Source organism: Gopherus flavomarginatus, chromosome 6, assembly GCF_025201925.1.
Source record: "Gopherus flavomarginatus isolate rGopFla2 chromosome 6, rGopFla2.mat.asm, whole genome shotgun sequence".
Classification (NCBI taxonomy): Eukaryota; Metazoa; Chordata; order Testudines; family Testudinidae; genus Gopherus; species Gopherus flavomarginatus.
The window spans coordinates 32858264-32881470 of NC_066622.1; the positions used below are offsets into that span (position 1 = coordinate 32858264).

The 23207-nt window shown below is 44.7% G+C and overlaps 1 protein-coding gene across 1 annotated transcript in view; it reads right to left on the minus strand.

Annotated features, from left to right (window-relative positions):
* The window catches only part of SCYL1 (SCY1 like pseudokinase 1), a 28919-nt gene extending 21560 nt beyond the window's left edge, over positions 1–7359 (minus strand). Inside the window, exons 1-6 of the mRNA XM_050958869.1 lie at positions 7185–7359; positions 5348–5488; positions 3967–4089; positions 2574–2794; positions 1576–1666; positions 90–245 (exon numbers count right to left, since the gene is read on the minus strand). Of these exons, the coding sequence (XP_050814826.1) occupies positions 90–245; positions 1576–1666; positions 2574–2794; positions 3967–4089; positions 5348–5488; positions 7185–7301 (849 nt within the window). The 5' untranslated portion in view covers positions 7302–7359. The remainder of the gene's footprint in view (positions 1–89; positions 246–1575; positions 1667–2573; positions 2795–3966; positions 4090–5347; positions 5489–7184) is intronic.
* Between the last annotated feature and the right edge of the window lie 15848 nt (positions 7360–23207).

Consider the following 23207-nt stretch of genomic DNA (forward strand, 5'->3'; position numbering starts at 1 on the left):
TCTTGGGCACCTCTGGCCTACACAGAGGAGTTCTATTACTTTCCACCCTTCCTGACCGGAGGTGAGAAGGCTACAGGCATCGCTCTCACCTGGATCTCTTCCAGGAAAAGGTTGGTCTCTACAAAGCTGTTCTTCATGAAGCCATTGGGGCCCCGGCAGTTCTGGAGGAACTTGGCAGGGTTGGGGCGGATTTTGGGGTTGGCCCCCACCAGTTCACAATAGTGGGGAACCAGCGACTTGGGGATCTGGAGAGAGGATACACAGATTCTACAGTCAGGAAGAGGAGTCCCCCATGTGTGTCAAGCATTTGCTATGTATATTAAGTAGTTTGGGATCTTTTCAGCTTGGATGGCAAAGCAGCTGACAATGGCCAATGGATCTCATTATCCCTGTTCTAGGAATGAGGAAACTAGGGCACAGGAAAACAGGCTGAGCAGCCCAAGGTGACACAGCAACTCCATGGCAGAACTGAGAAGAGAACCCAGGAATCCTGACTCCTGTCCCCACCCCTCCCAAAGCTGGGAATACAATCCAGGAGTCCTGGCTGCTTCCCTTCCCCCACACTAATCACTAGACTTCCCTGCCCTTCCCTCCCAGAACTGGGAGTAAAACTCAGGAGCCCTGACTCCCAGCCTCTCCTGCTCTAACCCCTAGACCCCACTCCCCCTAGAGTTCCCAGCTCCCAGTTTGTGCCCTATCTATTGCACTCCACTGCTATTCTATAGCACAACGACAAAACTCTTTACCAGCCCATCTGAAATTGCACAGCTCCATAAGGGACTGCTTAATGAATAGCCCCTGCACAGAGGCTGCGTAAAGCAGAGAGTGATCTGCCATCCTTGTCATGCTCCTATAAGTTTGGCCAATAAACAAAACAGAAGGGCCACTATTTAGCCACAAGATGGACAGATGCACGGCAATATGCTACCAGTTCCCCACCAATGCACCCCTACAGAAAACTGCATCGACTCACCCTCACATTAACAGGGTGAAGCTGACAGTTAGCTCTGGGGCATGTGGCCTAGCGAACTGGGACAAAGGAGACTTTGGTTCTATTCCTGGATCTACCATTGGCCTGCTGGGTAACATCTTGCCCCCTCTGTGCTTCAGTTTTCCCATCTGTAAAATGGGAATAATGAGTCTAACCTCCTCTGTAAAGCCTCTATGATCTACTGATGAAAAATGCTACATAAGAGCTAGGGTCTATTATTACTGAAGTCAATGGGGCCTGAAAGATACATTCTCCCCGCACAGCATATTGCGAGACCCACCAGCAATCAACTGTCCCTGCTGGGTCCCTTCTGTGTGTAACCCTGATCCACTCCATGTGGTGCTCTGTCCCCCTCTAGCCACTAGGGGGCTGGGCCAAAGACAGAGGTTGATGAGTCTGCTACAGCTTGGTTCCTTCAGCACACGTCACAGAGGCTCCTGATTCCAGGTTTGTTTCCTGTTGCCAACAATCCACCCACTGGTGTAATATTACAAGTAGAGGGATTGGAGCCAGGGGGATCTGCTGATTAATTACTTTGCCAGGCTCTGTCACACAGCGGGTGGGAAGGGGACTGATCACATTACCTTGCCGAGGGATCGCAAGGAGGACGGGCGGGGCAGGGTGCCATTGAAAACCTCCCAGATCAGGCAGCCAAGGCGCCACATGTCCGCAGACCTGGCACAGCAGAAGAACCGATGTAACTTTCCCAGTGGTTTCCCCATGGGGAAGAAAAATGCAACCCAGCTGTATTTTGCATAGCATGATCCAAACTCCAAGACACTTTAGGGTTAGGCAGAAGGGCTATGCAGGAAAATAAACACATAGGGAGCTTGAAATGAGACAGAGGTTCTTGCATGGCCGTGTACACACACTGTCAAGAGGTGGCAGGGATTAGATAGGCAGAACGGGGCTGCAGAGGGGGATACAGCAATTCTGTTTGCAGACAAGCGTCTTGCACACACAGAGAAGCAGCAGGTGCCGGGTGAACTGAGAGAAGAGCAGAGACAGAGAGATGCAGGGAGGAGGATTCCTGAGGGAAAGAGGCTGCAGAGGAAAAGGCTCTTGCACATGCACACAGTGGGACACTGTGGAGAAAGAAAGACGAGGTCATGGAGGGTGACTGGAGAAAGATCAGAGAGTGAGTTAACAATGAGGAGGGTAATATGGAACTGGTCCCTGAAATAACAATAAAACGCCAGCAATGCATGTATGGCACACTAAGCAGAGCTCACAGCTTCTCCCTTCTAGACCTTGGGCTTTGTTAGTTATTGGGCTCAATGTAGGAATCATAGGGAGAAATTCTCTGGCCTGTGCTAAACAAGAGGTCAGACATAATGGTCCCTTCTGGTCTTAACATCTACAAATCTATTTGTATTACACTAGTGTCTAGATAGGCCCTGACAGAGATTGGGAGGCCTCTGTCATGCCGCAGACCTCACTCAGCTGAGATTAGGGGGCCCATCGTACTAGGCACCGCACAGTCACACAGTGAGAGAGAGTCTCTGCCCCCAAAGAGCTTACAGTCTAACTAGATAAAAGGGTGGGAGGAGAGGAACGGGCCCCACCCCCATCTCCCACTCACCATTTCTCCCCAGGGGTTTTGCTGTTGTCTGTTTTCTCTGGTGGGTCGTATCTCTCCAGCTCAGAGATCCCTTTCCGAGGCGGGGTGTTGTCACCCTGGGTTGAGTACATGTAATCCAGGCCACCCAGCTTCCACTCACCAGCGCGGTCCACAAAAACAGCAGCCATGCACACATTATTGTGGATGAGGTTGCAGTCATTCACCAGGAAGCTGAGAGCTTTCTGGAAAGGCAAGGGAAGGACAAGTGAGAGGAGCAATCAGCTGGGACCCTCGTGAGAAGAATTTTAGAGACAGAATGGTCTAGTTGAGGGGTGGAATTGGGAGTCAGAACTTCTGACTTCCATTCCCAGTTCTAGGACAGGAATGGGGTCTGGTGGGTTAGAGCAGGGGAGTCTGGGAGCCAAGGCTCCTGGGTTCCATTCTTAGCTGTAGGTCATGAGTGGGGCCTAGCTGTGAGAGAAGAGCGGGGGAGCTCGGAGTCAGGACTCCTGGGTTCTATTGCCAACTCTGCAACTGATTCCCTGTGTGCCCTTGGACAAGTCCCTTTTCCTTTTCCACACCTCAGTTTCCACATCTATAAAATAGGGATAATGCTATTCACTTGACTCACAGTTGGTTTACCCCAACAGCCTGGATCAGACAATATGATAGCATAGTGGGGAACGACAGAAGTCTCTTTCTAACCTCAGTTGGGTCTAACCTGGATCGTTCTACCCCTGGACAAATCAAGGAATCATTAGCAGGACTGCAGCCCTCAACAGCTATACCTGGTTAAAGAAGAAGCAGAAGAGGTGTGTTCTGTATGGGCACAACTCGAAAACTCACAAGGGCACCGCAAAATAAATCATCATTACTATGGCAGCACATTGCTCCATTAAAACTAGGCTTGGAAAGATTAAATTTTTATTGGTAAATCTCAATTTCACTGTACACACAAACCAACGAAAAAATATCTCCTTCAATAACAGAAATTTACAGATAGGCAAAGTAAGAAAAATGCTGTTTAAGCACATAGTGGAGTTTGATTAAAAGATATTTACTTTTTATATTCTGACATGTAAAATTGACAGTTTGTTTTAACGGCTATAAAGCTTTAACTTTTTGAATCTCAACATCTACTGCCATTAAATAATTAGCCTGAGACCTCTATTGTCTAACCCCACTCCCATAATTTCCTGCAACTGTGAAATTTTAAAATCAATAAAAATTGAAAAACAAGTTAAAAATAAAGATCAATATTATCTGTCAAAATTAAAAACAATAAAAATCTAATTCTGCCAAGCTTAATTACAACTGAGGGGCAACCAAGACTGGGGGCTGTGGGCAAAGGAGTTGGTGATTTAGGATTTTCTATACAGGGACAACCCATCTGCTTGAGATCACTGTATCTTACCACAATCTGATGGAGGCCCCACGATATCTCCTGTTCGTTTAGCCCGCCAGAGTCTGCTTTCGACTTCAGGTAAGTACTCAGAGATGTCACAGGCTCTGTCACCACGTGCAAACATTTCTCTGTCTAGCCCCCCCAGCAAAAAAAAAACACCATGTTTCTTCTTGTCACAGAAGCACCTAGAGGCTCCAATTGAGATTGGAGCCCCTTTGTGCTGGGCACGTTATTAGTGGTATAACAATAGCATTGTGAAGCCCCAACCAAGATCGAAAGGTCCTGTTGGACCTGGTGTTGCACAGACCACCCCCACAACTGAGATCACGGGTCCTGTCGGGCAGGACGCCACAAAGACCCCCACAACTGAGATCAGAGAGGCACTTCACAGACCACCCCCAACTGAGACTGGAGACCCCTGTTGTGCCAGGCACTGCACAACCCACCTCCAACTGAGACTGGAGACCCCTGTTGTGCCAGGCACTGCATAACCCCCCTCCAACTGAGACTGGGGCCCCTGTTGTGCCAGGCACTGCACAACCCCCCTCCAACTGAGACTGGGGCCCCTGTTGTGCCAGGCACTGCACAACCCCCCTCCAACTGAGACTGGGGCCCCTGTTGTGCCAGGCACTGCACAATGCTCTCCCTTCCTCCACTAATTGAGAGCAAGGACCCCTTAGTCCCAGTCACTGCACAGAATCTCCCAACCAAGATAGGGGACTGCACAGACACAAACATCCCAGCAAGACCAAGGACCCCCATTGTGCCAGGTTCCACACAGATCCCCCCACAAATAAGATCAAGGGACCCTTCATGCCAGCCACTGCACAGACACCACTGCCACCACCAACACTAACTGACCCATCCCCATTAGGGGCTCCAGCATGCAGCCCCTAGCATGGCAAAAGGCCCAGATCTCTGTCAGGATCCATGCGGTGCCCTAAAGAGGATCGCCAATCTTGTTCAGGGTTGCTGGGCCCTACCATAATACAAGTAAACAGATAATAAATAAATGCATCCACTAAGGGAAGACAAAAGTGTAATACACTGTGCTGTCCCACTGCAAGCTGGACATGTCGGGTCACACTGCTTTATCCAGATTCATGATTAGCTGCAGTTTCGTAAAGGCAGTGGATAAATAACATAATTCCATCCAGTATCAAGCCAGCAACCTAAGCATTGGTGTTTTTCAGCATAGGAAACACACACTGGGGCAGAGATCACCCTTTACTCCATGCCAAATGTGATTCAAATCCAGCCCCGTTCAGGGCCTCAGACACTACCACAAATCAAAATCATAATCATCAAAGCCTGTGGACATGGCCATAATACAGAATCATAAATATAACAGGCTCTAGGTACCACCACAAATAAAAATCATAACCAGTACCTCCAATCCATCGATGTAGGACAGAATATTGGGGTGTCGGAGGGTTTTAAAGCGTTTGAAAGCTGCCTTGGCGACCTGTGTCTGTTCATCTGAATTAGGTTTAACTTCATAGACGAAAACAGATACCAGATCCCCTGTGGTCTGAAGCAAAACAAAAAAGTGTTATGTGCTATTTATTTAAGGGTGTCTATTGTCCTATAGAATCTGAGCAGTGCTATTATCCCCATTGTACAGATGGTGAAACTGAGGCACAGAAAAAGGATATGACTTTGCCAGAAGCTGGGAATGAGTGACAGGGGATGGATGGATCACTTGATGATTGCCCTGTTCTGTTCATTCCTCTGAAGCACCTGGCCTTGGCCGCTGTCGGAAGAGAGGCTACTGGGCTAGACAGACTTTTGATCTGACCCAGTATGGCCGTTCTTATGTTCTTACTTGCCCAAGGTCTGTGGAATTGAACCCAAGCCTCCTGTGTCCCATGCTGGCATTCAAATTGCTGGCTCATCTTTCCTCCCATGTGGGACAGGAGGAAGTAAGGGATGGTCTGTTTGGGGGAGGCAATGTAGTCTAGTGGACAGAACATTGCACTCATAAGACTTGGGTTCTATTCCAGGCTCAACTACTGGCCTGCTAGGTGACATTTGGCAAGTCCCATCCCCACTCTGTGCCTCAGTTTCCGCACATGTAAAATGGGGATAATGATACCAACTTCCTTTGAAAGGGGGTTTTGTGATCTACTGATGAAAAGCTCCATACTAGAGCTAGGTATTAAATAATTATTACTATTATTATTATATGGACCCTATAATGAGGGTAACTGTCTGCCTTTGGGTGGAACACAGCAGACATTCTGGAAGCAGGCTAAACCCTCCCATTTTCATGCTGCTATTTGTCCCCTGACCCTAGTGGACTACAATTAGTACTAGATCCAGACCTTGGATGTCCCCCAGCTGCTTTAGAAAGTGGTGTGTGTGTGTATAGCAGGAGATCCTTGGGACTAAGCAGGAACTAGAGAAGCCCTCAATTGGGGGTCCCTGGACCTTTATTTTTGGGGATGCTCAGGAGTGGGGAGAGCTTGGAGGGACCCTGAAAATCCTTGTTACTGGCGGAAGGAATAGCCTAGAGGGCCCCCTAAAACATCCCTCCATCCTAGTGGGGTCCCCCTGGAACCCATTCTATCCTTGAGACCAGTATCTGAGTGGAGACTTGGACCACACCCTCCCATAAATCAGGGGAGAAGCAAAACTCGGGGGATCATTAAACACCTGTTCTGGAGGGGTCCTGGAAACCCTGCCTCCGTCCAAGAGCTCTCTCAAACTCCCTCTTTACACCAAGAGCAGGGCTTGAACCCCACCCCCACTATATCCCCCACCTCTAGCTCAGGCTGGGGAAGAGGAGCGTGGATACCCTCTACACCCTGGCCAAGGGATGAGGGCCTAGAAACCCACTCTTGAACCCTGGACTGGGGGGGGGGTTTGGAAACCTCCCCCTGTACCCCGGGACGGGGAGGGAGAGGCCTGGAAACCTACCTCCCCCGTACCCTTGGGTGGTGAGCCTGGAAACCTCTCCACACACCCCCCGTATCCCGGGTTGGGGACTTTGGAAACACACCCACTCCCGTACCCCGGGCTGGAGAGGGGGAGGCCTGGAAACCTCCCCCCGTACCCCTGGCTGGGGGGCCTGGAAACCTCCCCCCGTACCCCGGGTTGGGAAGGAGGAGGCCTGGAAACCTCCCCGTGTCCAGGGCTGGCAGTCCCGGTGGCGGCGGCTCCAGACCGGGGAGGCCCCGCCACGTCAGGCGGGCGGAGACCGGGCCGGGCCCAAGGGGGGGATTCACCTTCCTCTTGCCCCGGTGCAGCTGCCAGGGCCCCGCGGGCTCCCCCCGCTCCGCGCCCGCCTCTGCGCCGAACTCATAGGGGAAATCCCGGACCGGGTCCCGGGAGAAGAACCACATCGTCCGGCCGGGCCGCTCCGGGACCGGGATCCTGCTCCTCCGGGCTGCGCGGAGCAGATGGGCCGCCAGGCGGCAGCAGAGAGCGCGGCGCTGCGGTGGGGGGAGCGGGGAAGGCGGCTGGGAGGGGCTGAGCAGGGGAGCAACGATGGGGGAGGGGAAGGCCTGGGGCAGAGCTAATCCCGGAAGCTGCCCCTTCCTCCCCCCGCAGCCGCACACTCTGGTGTGGTGCAGAAGGGCCTCAGCGGCTCCTGGCTGCTGCCGCCTCTGTTTTGGTGGTGGAGCTGTCCAGGCACAAAGAGGTGACCTGATTGTCCACACGGTCCCACAGCAAGTGAGTGACAGCCTGGGAATGGGACCCAGGAGTCCTGCCTCCCAGTCTCTGCTCCACTGCTAACCCAGGCTCTCCTCCTTGAGTCAGGAATCAAACTGTCTCCCAGTCTCTGCTCTAACCAGGAGATGACCACCAGCACCCCCAACATATTTTGTGGGGAACTGTTTTTCATTTGTCTAGTATAACTGAGAAATTAGATGTGTTTCTGTTCCTAGCTGTGCTTGGTGACTTTGGACAAGACATTTCACCTGTCTGTGCATCAGTTTTCCCCTCTGTAAAATGCCTATAATGATACCAACCTCCCTTGACAAGCACTTTCAGATCCAGAGATGCTATCTAGGAGCTAGGTATTATTGTGAAGCTTGACAAATTCAGACTAGAAATCGAGTGCACATTTTTAAAAGGGAAGGTGATTAACTACTACTAGAATAGTTGGCCTTGAGGTGTGGTGGATTTTCCGTCACTTGGAGTCTTTCAATCAAGGCTAGATGTCTTTCTAAACAATCTGTTCAAGCGCAAACAGATTATTAGCTTAATGCAGAAATCACTTATTGTGTGAGGTTCTCTACCCTGTGTTATACAGGAGGTCGGACTACGTGATTATAAAGATCCCTTCTGGTCTTAAAATCTATTAATTTATACCTCACACAATAGAGGTGAAGAACCTTTTTTCTATACTGGGCCATTGACTCAGAAAAAAATCAATCGCAGGCCACGCACAACTAAAAAGCAAGAGTCTGATTCAAAGCCCCTAGCCCCGCCCCTTCTGCCTCGAAGCCCTGAGCCCTCTCACTACCGCCACCGGCCCTGCCCCAGACTAGCTCCTCAGCCCCAGAGGAGTGCCGGAAGGGCGGGTGGCACGTGGCCCCAGCCCCAGAGCACTAGGAAGACATGTATCTGGAAGAGACTAAAGGCTTCAGTACCCCCACCCCCAGAGCACTAGGAAGACATGCAGTGCGCGACCACAGCCTCCCTAGTCCTGGAGTGCTAGGAGGGCAGATGAGCGGCACTGCCGCAGCCCGCCCAGCCCCAGCCCCAGCTGGAGCACAGGGGGACTGGAGGAACTGCACACTGCATGGCAGTAAATAGGAGAGGGAGAGGCCTGGGCAGGTTGAAGCATGGGCAGGTCTACACCTGGCCATTTGGGGAGGCACAGCCTCCTCCAATCTATGGTACCCACGGCCCATACACAGGCTAGATGATAGTAAGCAACGGGCCGGATCCACCCCACGGGCCATAGGTTCCCCACTCCTGCAATAGGGCTTTGGCCTCTGGCATTCTGAACCCTGATTTTGAGGTATTTAAGTATTGCTACATTCAGTGTTGCAATGCCTAACTGATTTAGTACCAGAAATCTAATTTTCAGAAGAGATTTAGTCACTTAGGACCCAAAAGCCTATAGATTTAGGCTTCTAAGTACCTAAATCTCTTTTGACAATTAGATTTAGGCCATGTCTCCTAAATCAGTTCGGCATTGAAACACTGAGTGCAGCAATCCCTAAATACTTCTTAAAAGCTGGACCTAGGCACTGTCATAATACAAATAATAATATCCTGTGTTATTCAGTTTCCCCAAGATATCAAAGTTTCAAAAGTTAAATCACTTTACCTTTCACTTGTATATTTTTATTTAATTAATTCCTTTCAGCCTCTTTTAAGATCTGTCATGCTGACCAATATAGTCTGTTGTTTCCTTGTGCTCCCCCAACTGTCTGTCTGCATCCACATTGTCTCTTGACAAAGGTAATCTTACCCCCACTCATATCTATTCAAAAACCTTCTGCAAAGATCGTTTTCTAGCCTTTCACTTTGACGATGTCACCCCTCCTTGTCTCTCTCCACTGGCTCCCTTTTCTTTATTGCATCAAACATAAGCTACTTGTCCTCACTTTCAAAGTCCTGCATGTCTTATGCCAGTAGTCCCCAAACTGTGGGGCACGTCCCCACTAGGGAGAAACGGAGGAATATCCAGGTAGGGTACGATGGGGCCTGGAGCCAGCCTCCACCGGGAGCAGGGAGGGAGTGCCACCCAGCCCCTCTCTGCCCCAGGCTCCTCTCCAGCCACCAGGTCCTGGCCCCAGCCATGGCCTGACTCCCGGCTTTTGTGCCATCTCCAGCGGGGCGCAAACCAAGTAATGGGGGAGACGTAGCCAAAAAAGTTTGGGGACTACTGCCGTATGCTACCTGACCTATCATCTCTCATTCACTATCAAGAGGTTGACTCCTGCCTCCGCAGTGCCTGCACTTCCATTACCCACTTGTTAAATTAGCAAACACCCAGGGCTATCCAGGCAGCAGTGCAGGAAGCAGGTGCTTGGGGCAGCCCATGGAAATGGGCAACACGTCCAGCTCTTCAGAGGCAAGTCAGCAGCAAGTCCCTCTCGGAGGGAAGGACCTGCGGCCCAATTGCCGACAACGAATGAAGCGGCGGCAGTAGAGCTTCCACCAAAGTGCCATCGATCACGGCTTTTTTTATTTTATTTTTTTCACCACTTGGGGAGGCAAAAATGCTGGAGCTGACCTTGCAAACACCTTAGTGCATCCTCCCATGCTGCCCGTGTAAACATTCACAAACTACTTCCTCTTCCTCTTCAAATCTCTCTTTTGTTGTGATGCCTACAAAAAAATTTACAATGGTTAGGTTGTTGGTGATACTGAGCATAGGTGCTGATTCTATGGGTGCTCTGGGGTTGGAGCATCCACAGGGGAAAAAAGGTGGGTGCTTGCCCCCATATCAGCTCCCTCTCATTCCCTCAGTGCCTCCCTGCGGATCAGCACCTCCCCCTCCCTCCCTGTGCCTTCCATCCACCGCAATCAGCTGTTTCATGGCATGTGGGAGGCTCTGGAGAGGAGTAGGGAGGACTGAAAACGCAGCACACTCAGGGGAGGGGTATAGAACTGTGCGGGAAGAGACAGAGCGGGCCAGGAAGAGGTGCGGTGGGGCGGAGCAGGGGTGGAAAGACATGGGGCGGGATGGGGCCTTGAAGGAGGGGTGGATTGGGGGAGGGGCCTGGAGCAGAGCCAGGGGTGGAGCACCTCCCCCCATTCTGGAAAGTTGGTGCCTGTGGCACTGTGAGATTGTCTCATATTGTCTCATTGTTTCCTTGTACTCCCCTGTCCATCTGTTGGCCCTTGTTTTATTCCTAGATTGTGAACTCTTTGGAGCAGCGACCATCTTATTTGTACTACACCTAGCACAATGGGGTCCTGGTCTGTGACTAAGGCTCCTAAGAGCTATTGCAGTACACACAATAAATAATACTAATTGATTTTGTGTCCAGGCTTTCTAACTACCAACCTTATTTAATTGAAACCCAGGCTATTTCTCTGATAGCTCACCCCATCTGCTCCTCCTTTTTGAGAAGTCCCTGTAACCTCACTGTACACCGTGGTCTAAAAAGTGTTTAGCTACAGGTACTAAATGCACGGTGAGAGGAAGCAGCATTCTGAATCGTACATTGCAATTTTGACTTTGATCACTAGAAGGAGCTAAAGGTATGCAAATAATTTCTGTTCCTTCCTAAATCTGGGCTGTCTGAGCAAGAGGAAGCAACTCACACACAGAGCAATGATTCCAGAAAATTCTGGTTTCAACCAGAGATACAATGTAATTAAAATAGAAAATGATTGTATGGCTTTTTATGCTAGAATGTCACTTTTAAACAGTCCCTACATAAAAGAATAAATGGACACAAATCAAATATCAGGCATGGTAACATACAAAAGCCAGTAGAAGAACACTTCAATCTCCCTAGACGTTCAATAACAGATTTAAAAGTAGTCAACAACAAATCAAAAACAGACTTCAAAGAGAAACTGCAGAGCTACAATTTATTTGCAAACTTAACACCATTAGGGCTTGAATAAGGACTGGGAGTGGCTGGCTCACTACAAAAGCAATTTTCCCTCTCTTGGTATTGACACCTCCTCATCAATTATTGGGAGTTGACCACATCCATCCTGACAGAATTGGCCTTCTCAGCATTGGTTCTCCACTTGTAAGGTAACTCTCTTCTCTTCATGTGCCAGTATATTTATGCCTGTGTCTGTAATTTTCACTCCATGCTTCTGAAGAAGTGGGTTTTTTACCCACAAAAGCTTATGCCCAAATAAATCTGTTAGTCTTTAAGGTGCCACCGGACTCCTAGTTGTTTTTGTGAATACAGACAAACATGGCTTTGTAGACTGTGCCCACGTCCAGACTAACCCGCGGCATCGGCGGGTTAAAATCGATTGCTCAGGGATCGATATATCGCGTCTAGTCTGGACGCGATGTATCGATCCCCGAGCGCGCTTACATCGATTCCGGAACTCCATCAACCCGAACGGAGTTCCGGAATCGACACGGAGAGCCGCGGACATCGATGCCGCGCCGTCCAGACAGGTGAGTACCTCGATTTTAGAAATTCGACTTCAGCTACGTTATTCACGTAGCTGAAGTTGCGTATCTAAAATCGATTTTAATACCCTAGTCTGGACGTGGCCTCAGAGTTAAATCAGTGAGAGAATGTCACTGTTCAGACATTTGATTGAGGCCACGTCCAGACTAGGGTATTAAAATCGATTTTAGATACGCAACTTCAGCTACGTGAATAACGTAGCTGAAGTCGAATTTCTAAAATCGAGGTACTCACCTGTCTGGACGGCGCGGCATCGATGTCCGCGGCTCTCCATGTCGATTCCGGAACTCCGTTCGGGTTGATGGAGTTCCGGAATCGATGTAAGCGCGCTCGGGGATCGATACATCGCGTCCAGACTAGACGCGATATATCGATCCCTGAGCAATCGATTTTAACCCGCCGATGCCGCGGGTTAGTCTGGACGTGGGCTGAGAGGCAAGGAAGCCCAGGGAATTGCACACTTGCATCTAAGGGGCCAGATAACCTTGTGGTTGAAACAGAGTTCAGAGCCGGAGTACTCAGGAGATGGCCAAGTAATTCTTGTGTGATCCTGGGGGCTAATTCTGCATGGCTTGAGTAATCTTTACTCACACAGATAATCCCACTAAAGGGAATGGGATTATTACACACATGAGTAAAGAATGCAAGATCTATTCTGTGCCTCAATTTCCTCTTCTCTCAAAGCTTGTTGACATACACAAATGCCTCTTGCCAGTACAGTTAGAGCTGTACAACCATGCTAGTGTGGATGCAGTTATACTGGTATAAAGGTGCTTTATTATGGTATAGCTGTTCATATATCAGAAGGAGAGTAAGCTATATTCTTATAAAGCCAGGTCTATACTACAAAATTCTGCTGGCATAGCTATGTCAGTCAGGGGCCTAATCTCTGACAGCGCCTAATGACTGACAGAGCTGTGCCAGAAGAAGCCTCTAGCGTTTTTCTGGTATAAATTGCGTCCATACTAGGAATGCTCTGCTGGTATAGTATCCCAGTATAGCTATACTGTCAGAGAGCTCCTGTTGTAGATCTGGCCTAAGACATCTTTATATCAGTGTAACTGCATCCAAACTAGGTATTACAGTGGTATAATTATTTGGGTAAAAAACACCTCTCCCCAACAATATAAAATCTGTGCATAAACCAGACCTCACATAAGAACACAAGCGGATGCACATATGCAAACACACATATAATGTAAATGTACATATACACATGCATGTAACATATGTCCACAAATGTGCATGCACAAAGGTATGCAAACATACATATATGTACATATGTGTGCACACACAGGGTAGGCAAACATATAAAAATAGACAGGTGCACAAACACACAAGTATATATACAAGCACAGGTATACAAAAAACACATACATGCATGCACATAGCAGGCATCTTTGCACTTTCTCTTATGCACAGATTGAGTTTCTCATAAAATTCTGTAAAGGCAACACATTATCCTCCTCCAAATCTCTTCTCACTTCTGACATGCTCCCTATAAATCACATTAGAATGCTTAGGTAGTTAGTGTGCTTCAGCCACTGCTTATTATGCTCTAATCATACTAGTCTCCTTGTCACACTGATACAACAAAGGTAAGAATGCAATGTATTTTCTCTCTTAATGATGTCTGGGACAGAGACTGTCTTTTTATTATGTATGTGTGTACAACACCTAGCTCAATGGGACCGAAATCTCAGCTGGGGCCTCAATGTCCTACTCTAACACTTGTTACCTACTTGACAGTTCAGCTAAGTAATATCACCGGTAAACTGTTAGGATGCCAAGTTCATGAGTGTGAAGTACCTTGAGATCAGGGAGGGCAGAATTACAAAGTAAGATTGTAAATTGTAAAATACATTACTGCATTATTTGCACTGACCTTATTACAAGGCTGCAATGGGGGGCAGGGGGCACACAGAATCCCTAGTGTGGGGAGACTTGGGGTCCCTGGCATATGGCTGAATGAGGGACACAGAGCCCCAGGCACTGGGGTAGGAGGAAGTTGCAACAAGTCCCTGAAACAGGGGAAGATGGAAGGATGGCACACAGGGGACTTGTGGGGTGAAATGGTGGAAATGCAAGGAACCCCTGGTGTGTGCAATAAGCTTGGCCAAAAACAACAAAGTGTGCAACCTAGTTTACACTGTGGCCTTGAGTGGCTATTCATATACCCTATTTCTGAAATGACTCACTAGGTGAGACCTGCTCTCAGGAGTGTGACTTTTGTACTGATATGGTTAACTGATTCAATCCCTCATGTAACAGTTATGCCAGTATAGCTTATTCTTCTTCATGTATGGAAATAAACTATAACAGAATTAGCAAATTAGCAAAGGGTAAAAAGGCAATATTTTCAAACATGAATGTCTAAAGTTAGTTTCATAAATAAATTGGCCTGATTTTCAGAGGTGGTAGGCCCCCATAGATCCAAATTAATGTGGGAAGCAGCACAGTATCTGTGAAAGTCAGTTATATGTAGGTGTCTAAAGATTGACTTCAGTGTTCAATGTTCAGCACCCAAGTTTGACAATTTTGGGCCCCATCTAATGTGTAGGACACTGGTTGATCAGGTAAGTGACACTACATGGAGTTACAGTAGTGTCAACACTACAAGATCCTTCACTGTATGTTTCTGAACCAGGTTTCTTCATTATGGACAAAAGCAGACACATTTCTGCTTGATTTCATAAGAAGTGTTTAACACTGAAAAGATCGTTGTTTTGAACAAGGTGGCATCATCAATCATGATCTCTAGCTTTTACATATTTTGATTAACCATATTTTGTCTCTGCCATATTTCTAGAGATCACTAATGCCTCTCATTGGCTCTTGAACAAATGTAATAAATATAACACATGGCATCAATGTTCCTTTACAGTTTACCATCCAGTAACTCTTCCCCCATCTTAGCGAGTTACATTAGTTTTAAAACCATGTACTGAGGGTGAATAATTATTCCTTAAGGAAAGCACACTGCTGTTCCAAAACGTTCTGTCGGTTCAAGCTTTTAAGACTCTTCAGTGCCAGTAGGTCTTGTACTTAAAGCACCCACAGGGGAAAAAAAAAAGGACATCTGGAGGCAGTGCAGTCTAGTGGGAGTCAGACCAGAGACTAATTCTATTGTTTCACTGCTACTTACTTGTTTCCACCACCCCAGACACCCACTTAATGCTTTCCTCCCTGTTGCAGAGTACTTGGAAATCTAAAAACAAGAAACACTATGTAATGTTGATTATTAAAAAGATCCAGGCATCCCTATTATCAAGAGGCCAAATCCTACTAATCTTACTTACCAAATAGTTCCACTGCAAACAGTGGGACTATTCTCATGAGTAAGAGCAAGATTTGGCCCCAAAATGGCTTTTCTAGTCTTGTACCTTAATCCTTTCATGACCAGAGCTTGATGCACTTGTGGTGCAGCCATATGACACTGGTTAATGCATATGGTCAAGGCTCCCAGTTCTGAAGGAGAACCCCTAAAATTTACAATGGCTAATTAATTTTAAACAACTGGCAATTGCGTGCTGCGAGCCATATTTGAGGATACCCAGTGTGTGCTGGTTTACTATTTCCCTATTGATCGATGCAACTTGTGTCTGCCCAGATGCAGGCTTTTATTTATCGATCAGCCCCAATGCTAATTGAAGTAGTCTTGTGGCCTAAAGCATAGGACTAAGATCTTTGTTCTAACACTCACTCTTACAACAGGGAAGAAAATCACTCCCTTGGTGTACCTCAGTTTACCAATCTGATGAAGAATACTACCCTACATTTCAAAGTTAGAGAATCTTAATATTTTTAAGTACTGATTTTTGAATAGGAAGACAGTACGTATGCTAATAAAGAAATTATTGATCACCATCCAACTCTATAATACAAGCTGTACAGTACCGAATTCACACTATATGCTCTTCAACACAGCAGGAAACTTTTCTTGCAAGTTTCTTGATCACCACATACGTAAAAGGCACACTACACTACACAGTAAAAAAATGAGGGAGTGGAGGGAAGAAGGCGCAAGTGAAAGCTGCACTTGTTTTGCACTGCAAAACACATTTTGGAAGTTCAGGGTTTGAGACTTTTACTATGAATAACCTTGATTTGAAACTCATTTTCTACAGAACTAGGTACACTTTAAGAGAGGAGGGTTGCCAGTGGATAAAGCACTGGACTGAGACTCAGAATATTTGGGTTCTATTCACAGCTCAGCCACTGGGCTGATGGTTCATCTTAGGCAAATTGCTTCACCTTCTTGCGTGTCAGTTTCCCTATATGTAAAATGGGGACAATAATGCTTACTTTCTCTTGATAAAAGCATTTTGAGATCCACTGATGAAAAAGCAATTATAAAAAATAAAAGCTAGGGGGTTTATTATCCATATTATATAAATCAGCAAAGCACCTCAAGAAAGACAAGACAACAAAAAAAAATTGTATTCCAGATTTATTTATTGTTTAAATCCCCATATAGTGAAATGGTTGAAGTACAAATAAGTTGTACAAGGCAGCAAGAGATTCCATCTCCATCACAAGCTAAAACCCTCATAACTTCTAACACATTGCAATGAAGTTAAGTAATAGCTGTTGAAAGCAACCAGGTTAGACTAGTCAGCCCTAGATGCAGTTAAATTAAAACTTTTTAGAAGGCCGGCAGACATCTATTGCTACACTCGCTAAAATTTCAGTGAGTTTCTGCAGTTGTTCATTACCATGCTTGGGTTGCCAAACACCTGCCAGTAGGAAGCTGGTTTAGAAGCAAGGCAAATTATTTAATGCTGTCAACAAGAAACTGGTTTCTGCATGAACAAGTTGTTGTTCAGGGTGGCTGGTCAGGGACTGTAAAAGGCTATTGTAATTTTCACAGCAGGACACTGTGTCCATTAAAGCTTTGATTTTCAACCTCTGGTCCAAGATTCCAAAAGGCAAAAAAATATAGGGGTCAGCAAATGAAAAAAGGTAGCAAACCACTGCCCTAGTGAGAGGATTGTCAATTAGGACTCCTGGGTTCAAGTCACAGCTCTGTCACTGACTGGCTGTGTTAACTGTCCTCTCTGCATCTGTTTCCCATGTTGTAAAAGGTGAAGAGTTACTCCCACCATTGTGAACTGCTCTGTGACCTACAGATAAAGTGTAAGTGCAAAATATTATCCAAGTACTGTCTGTCCAGGCAAACAGCTCCAATTTCCCCATGAAAAAGTTACTCTCACCTAGGAAAACCCACACTGAAGTGGTCTGTATTTACATCTCTATGCTACAAGAAAGCAAAGACACTGTAGGGATTTGAACCCCATCCTGGAAACCAGGAGTGCCAACCACCAGCATCTTTTGCTTTTTTTGTTAATATAATAAAAGGTGAAAAGCAAAACCTGAGAGAACAATCTGTTCTCTCAGGAAAAGAAAAACCTTGAAAGAGCACTGAAGAAATCTGCTTCATCTAAGCTTCTACTTCTGACAAATCACTTATTTCGAGTTTGTTAGGACACCTGAAAAAGTCTTAGCAGAGAGTTGCAAAAGCCCTCCCCCAAAAGCCACCTCACAACGAAAGACAGTTGAAATTTACTTTCTAATTGTTTATTTACAGACAGTATGGCGGGTAACCCACCCCCTAACATTCTTCCAAAGCACCATTAGGTTGTTTTGGTTTTTAATGTTAAGTATTTTGCCATCTCTTATGTCTAGATTTACTATTTAGTTTTGGGACAGTTTTGCCTGTCAATATTATTCTGAGTGTTATTTGAAGGTAAAACTATTTTAGTAAGTTTATAATTAAGCATCATTACATTTTTTAAATGTGATGTTAGCTTCCAAAGTTAGGAGAGTTCCAGGCAAAGTATATTATCCCAATTTTTTGTAGACTTACATTTTAGAATTTTACCTTAAGAGAAAACTGCACACCAGTGACAACGATCCATGCTACCAGCTGAAGCAAGAGGAAAAGCGCTGTGTGTAGTCTGAACTAGGTACTGAATAGCAGGTTTCTGGAAAAAAAGTCTAGCGAAAACTGGTTGTGGTTTATCCCCGCCTCCCCCTCCCTTAAGTATTTACATCATTTTAAAGTATTAAGCCATGAGCTGCAAATTAGTGTTTTTAAATGGAGGAGTTACATTAAGTGATAACATGGCTATAAGTACACAAAAGGTACTCAACATTACTTTTAAAGTAATGTATTAACTTGCTCAATATATAGATAATGCAAAGAGCATCTTTTGAGGCACATATCCTCAATATATGCAAGATTTATATTACAAGTGCAACCCCATTGCCTTCAATAAACTCATGTAATTTTAAGAGTGACCTTGATGTAACTGCTTTGTCGTCATGTCAGTTTTGTCACAAGATGTCTGTAAAGGTCCATGGTTCTCCTACTTTTTAAAGCCTTTTCTGTCTTTAAATGGGGACACCTGCAAAAGTCTTAAGCAAAAGAGGTCTCAACCCATTTTCCCCCACCCACATCCCTAAAAAGATTCAAAGATACAGTCTCTCATTTTAAATTGATGCAATTGCAGCATAAAGCTGGATAAAAGTTAATTATTTCCCCTCCTTTTTTTTTTTTTTTTAAATTGTGGGTGGGGTGGGGAGGAGATTCCAATTTTTTTGAATCTTTTTATCTTTATGGTAAATACAGAAAAGTTTATTCACCTGTTTGCTTTTTGTCCACTGTGGTATTTTCAATTCATTGAGTCTGGCTGCTCCTTCTACAGGTCTGTGAAAAGTAATCTTAAAACTAGGTTGCACTCCCCCCTTCTCCCCCAAATTCCCAGTAAACTCCATGAAAATGAATTAAGTTTTTTGTTCTACAGTAAATTAAGAACTATTCTTACTGGGTTGGCTTCTGTGGCCCATCATGAAGAACTGGCTTGTTTGGTATTTTCTTGAAAAGAACTGTTAAAAAACCAAGAAAGGAAGAGACCCATACAAAAAGCAAGGTACCGAAAATGGTCACTAAACTGGTGGAATTTAAAATGTCACTTGCCAGTTAGTTTCCTGGAGGATTGTTGCTTGTTTGGAAGCTTTTATTTCTTGTCAATGAGATGTTTTAGATGTATCTGGAAGAGACTAAAGGCTTCAGTACCCCCACCCCCTACCCCCACCCACTTCAGAAAGGGAACAACAAAAAGCAGTTACCTAAATAAAGCAGCACAGCCAAAGGAACTTGGATCTCAGTCACATACACCGACTGCTTAAAGCTGCAGGGAATTTTACTCGAAGGGTAAAGAGCTCCTTTCAATACACAGGCACTTGTGTCATTCAGCTGTATTTTTTTCTTTCAAACAATCACTACTCCACACATGGACAAGCTTTGGGACACGTATTTCAATCGATTCAAATGCTCTACCCAAGCAGATCAAGCATACTGCACATTACTTGCCAACAGACCAGACCTGCTTCAGACACTGCATTCTCTGCGAAGTCTGTAAAAAGAAAAGCTAGAACAAAGTTGTGAGCCCCTCCCACCCTACCCCAGCCACAGTCCAGATATTAAAAAAAAAATGCTGTTAATGTTTGAAGATACATTGGTTTAACTCACTGCAGGGGCCTTCACATACACACACAAAGGTGTGGGGAACAGAAGAAAGCGCCAAGGCATGTCAAGCAAAATCATCCTGAACAGCTTCATGAAGGGATGGATCAGGGTCTATACATTATGAAATGAAGCTTCTACAAAGGAAGATACTTAAAAAAAAATTGCCCATTTCCCCCACTAATGTTAATTGGAAGTAGAAAATGAGACGTCACTAGCACTGAAGGAAATGGTTGCAAGCATTGTTAGCATGCAAATTTCTAAATATGCAAACTGAATAGTGTTAAATTTAACAAAATTATTGTGCAGTTAAAAGTTTTCCCAACTATAAGTCAGTTGGTTTTAATTTTAAGATGACTTTAGCTCTGGAGACAGAGCAAGTCTTATTGCCAAAATTTTACTTGTTATGAACTTACTCCAATTGGTAAGTTTTGCCCCCACCGGTCTAGTTTAAAGCATTTTAGAAATCATTCCTTGGGCAGATACTTTCCTTAATTAAAGGACTTCTATTGCCAAGTACCTTGATCTACATTTGTCTCGATGGAGGGGTGAAGAGGGAGGGAAGGAAAAGATTCTGCAAAGACTTTCCTGCCTGAATAAAAAAAGTATTTCAGTCTTCTGTTCAATTCCTGCTCCCGTCCAATTAAGATCAGGTGTTCTTGGAGAAAGATTCTGAAAGATTAAAGAAGAATCCCCCCCAACACACTGCCCCAGAGCTAACCACACACAAAGAACATTGACAGCACATTTTTATTAATAAAAATGAGACAAACGGTCTATTCTTGGAGCACATCAGTAACTTTATTAACAAGTGCCTTTATAGCCTTTTGTTTTTTAAATCCCATGTTTTCTGCATATATTTTAATGCTACAAAATAGCAGAAAAATAATGGTGGTTTTTTTGGCAGCATAATGTGCTGTTTGGTATAGCATTTCAGGCTCTCAAACTGTAGGCCCAGAGTAGGCTCAGCCTCCAAAGGAGGCTATACATTGCATGTTTGCTCCTAAGCACCACAGCATAGCTGCTATGCTTGTCTGCCTGTAGGTGATGGGCAAATCCAACTGTGGCCTGTGCACAGAGGACAAAGGGATTTAGAAAGTGGAAGTGCAGCCCTGACTAGGCATAGGGGTAGGTTAAGTCCCTTATACCCATTCCACACACTGCTAAAAGCTAGGAATGGGAAATGCCAGTTCAGATGTTTAAAGGCTTCCACTGCTTCACAGCATTTAAAAAGTACATTTCCCTAACATGCAATATCTGCGGATATAATTGATAAACTTATCTGTAATAGATGCCTGCTTGTTTTTTTCAGCTCCCAGATGAAATGAAGCAAAACTCCTCATTAATAGTGCAGAAAACCTGTCTCAGGTAAACAGTGGAACACAGCACAAGCCTCCTCTCAAATCCAACAGTAGTGAAAGTTGATCCCAAATTAGATTGTGGTTTCAAAATAATTCATATTCTTTCTTCAAATCCATAAGATTTAGGTAGTAATATTCATACCAAATAGTTTGGTAGAAGCCATATGTATTTGCATATGCATTTTTTCTGCCGGTATTTTCTTTCAATTTAATTGCAATGATGTGGAAGTAGTTGTTCACTGCTTTAATGAAATTATTATTTCAAGGAGGACATTTGCTCTTCACTGCATATAATTTTGAGATTTCTTAGAGCAAATATTCTGATCAGATATTTGATAGTCAATGCTTATTACTTCAAATTTTTCAGTTTCATTGCTTATGGCTTTTTTTTTTTTTTCCGTTGACACATTGGGATTTTCACTTGTTAACATCTGGGATCCTTTTCCATCAAGTAGTAAGGAACATTAGAATCTTTTCTGCCTTTACTTATCATTCGCCAAGCTGTTCCCTCTGCATTTATGAGGCCATATTTTCTCAGGGCTCGTTGGGGCTATGATTCTGATGGCGGCTATGATTCTGATGGCGTATCTGAAAAATGTCTACAAGACAAAAGTTGTTCCCCACACCATGCCCCACCCCCAGAAAGAAAGACACATTCAAACTAAACACATTACAACTAGGTTTCTTACTTTTTTTAATTACTGTGTTTTAATTTTAAAATTACCGTATTTACATTGATAACTGATCTGGTCTTGGGTCTTTTGATTTTTTATTTTTTTTTTTACTATGACAGTAAGTGCACTTGAGAGTTTTACAGGATTTTAAGTATGGTGTAACATACTGTGTTGCATTTTTTAATACAAACAAAAAAAATCTAAAAAAAAATGTGTAATTGCTACACTCAAACAAACCCACATTTCTAGGTTACAGACAACTGAAAGCAGAATCTTACTTGAAAAATACACAAGCTACCATCAGAAGGAATCACACCAGGGTCATTAAGCAACTTCTTTCTCTCTGAAGTCTCTACAGTAGCATTAAGTTATATTAAGCACCTGGAAAAAAATGCCAAAAGAAGAAAAAGCCACACACCACCATATCCAAGTTTTCAAACCTATTCCCCCAAATACATATATGCACCAGAATATGCGTCTAGACACCACAACCCTAATAGTTACAGAAGGATTTGAATATGTGTTTTATCTGTAGTCCATGTTAATCTGGACTAGTGGAAGCTTTCCACTTCTGAGAGAGTATTTTCAGTAAGTTTTATGCTACAGGGAAAAAAAAAAATTAAACAAGCTACTTTGTGTTAGTCTGGGTTACAGTTTTAACCTTGTCTATTCTCTTTCTAGCATTATGTGTGCTTTCTGTAATTATATACACATGCATATGAGTTCTGTGTGAACATTCCCGATTACTCAATAGGGCACCTCCTCAAGAACAATTTAAAGCTACATTATGAGAATTACTTGCCACGATTGAAGCTGAACATTCTTTTTTTCAGTCCTAAGGTTATGGATGTTTCTGCAGTTTAGGGAGAGAATCTGAAGAACATATAGACGATTATGTTGCCCCACCCCCGCAAATATGTCAAGCCATATAAAACTGCACCTAAAATTCCACCCCAACACACATACTGTCTGTTTTGTTTGTTTACTAGAGAAAACTTAACTTTCAAGTTCTGGACTAGCAAAGCTCTTCTTAAATTCGCCTTAGAGGATGACTGAACGACCATGAATCCTGAATATAAGCTCCAATCCAACTTTCCAACTCCATTTTAGGTAAACTGTCCTTTCTTCCAAGGCAAAAGCTGCTCCGACTCTGGGGAATGTTCTCCCAACAGCACAGCAGATAGAACCACCACACTTCTAACCAAGCCAATAGGAACTATAGTATCTGCAAAGAGTCTAGAAACAAGCTTGTTTTTACCCCTACCCACCACCACCACCCTTTTCAACATATACAAAAATGTTTCCCTCTCCCAAAAAAAAGTAGTATCTTTATAGTTTGATAATTAAAAACTGTAAATTACTTTATGAAGAATCCAAACTTATAAAAATAGAATATAATTAACTTGCATTTCCCTCTGTCTGGCCCGTTTCTTCACACACTTCAATTGATATCTACAGCTGCAATACCGGTCAATCACATTTCTAAACCACTGCCATCATCAATACAATAGAGGTTTTATCCTGATTACTGGTTCTCTTTTATCCTTTACATTGTCACCTCTCCAGTCGTCTGGCTCTAGGATCTAAGACACACCTAGGGGGGAAAAACACT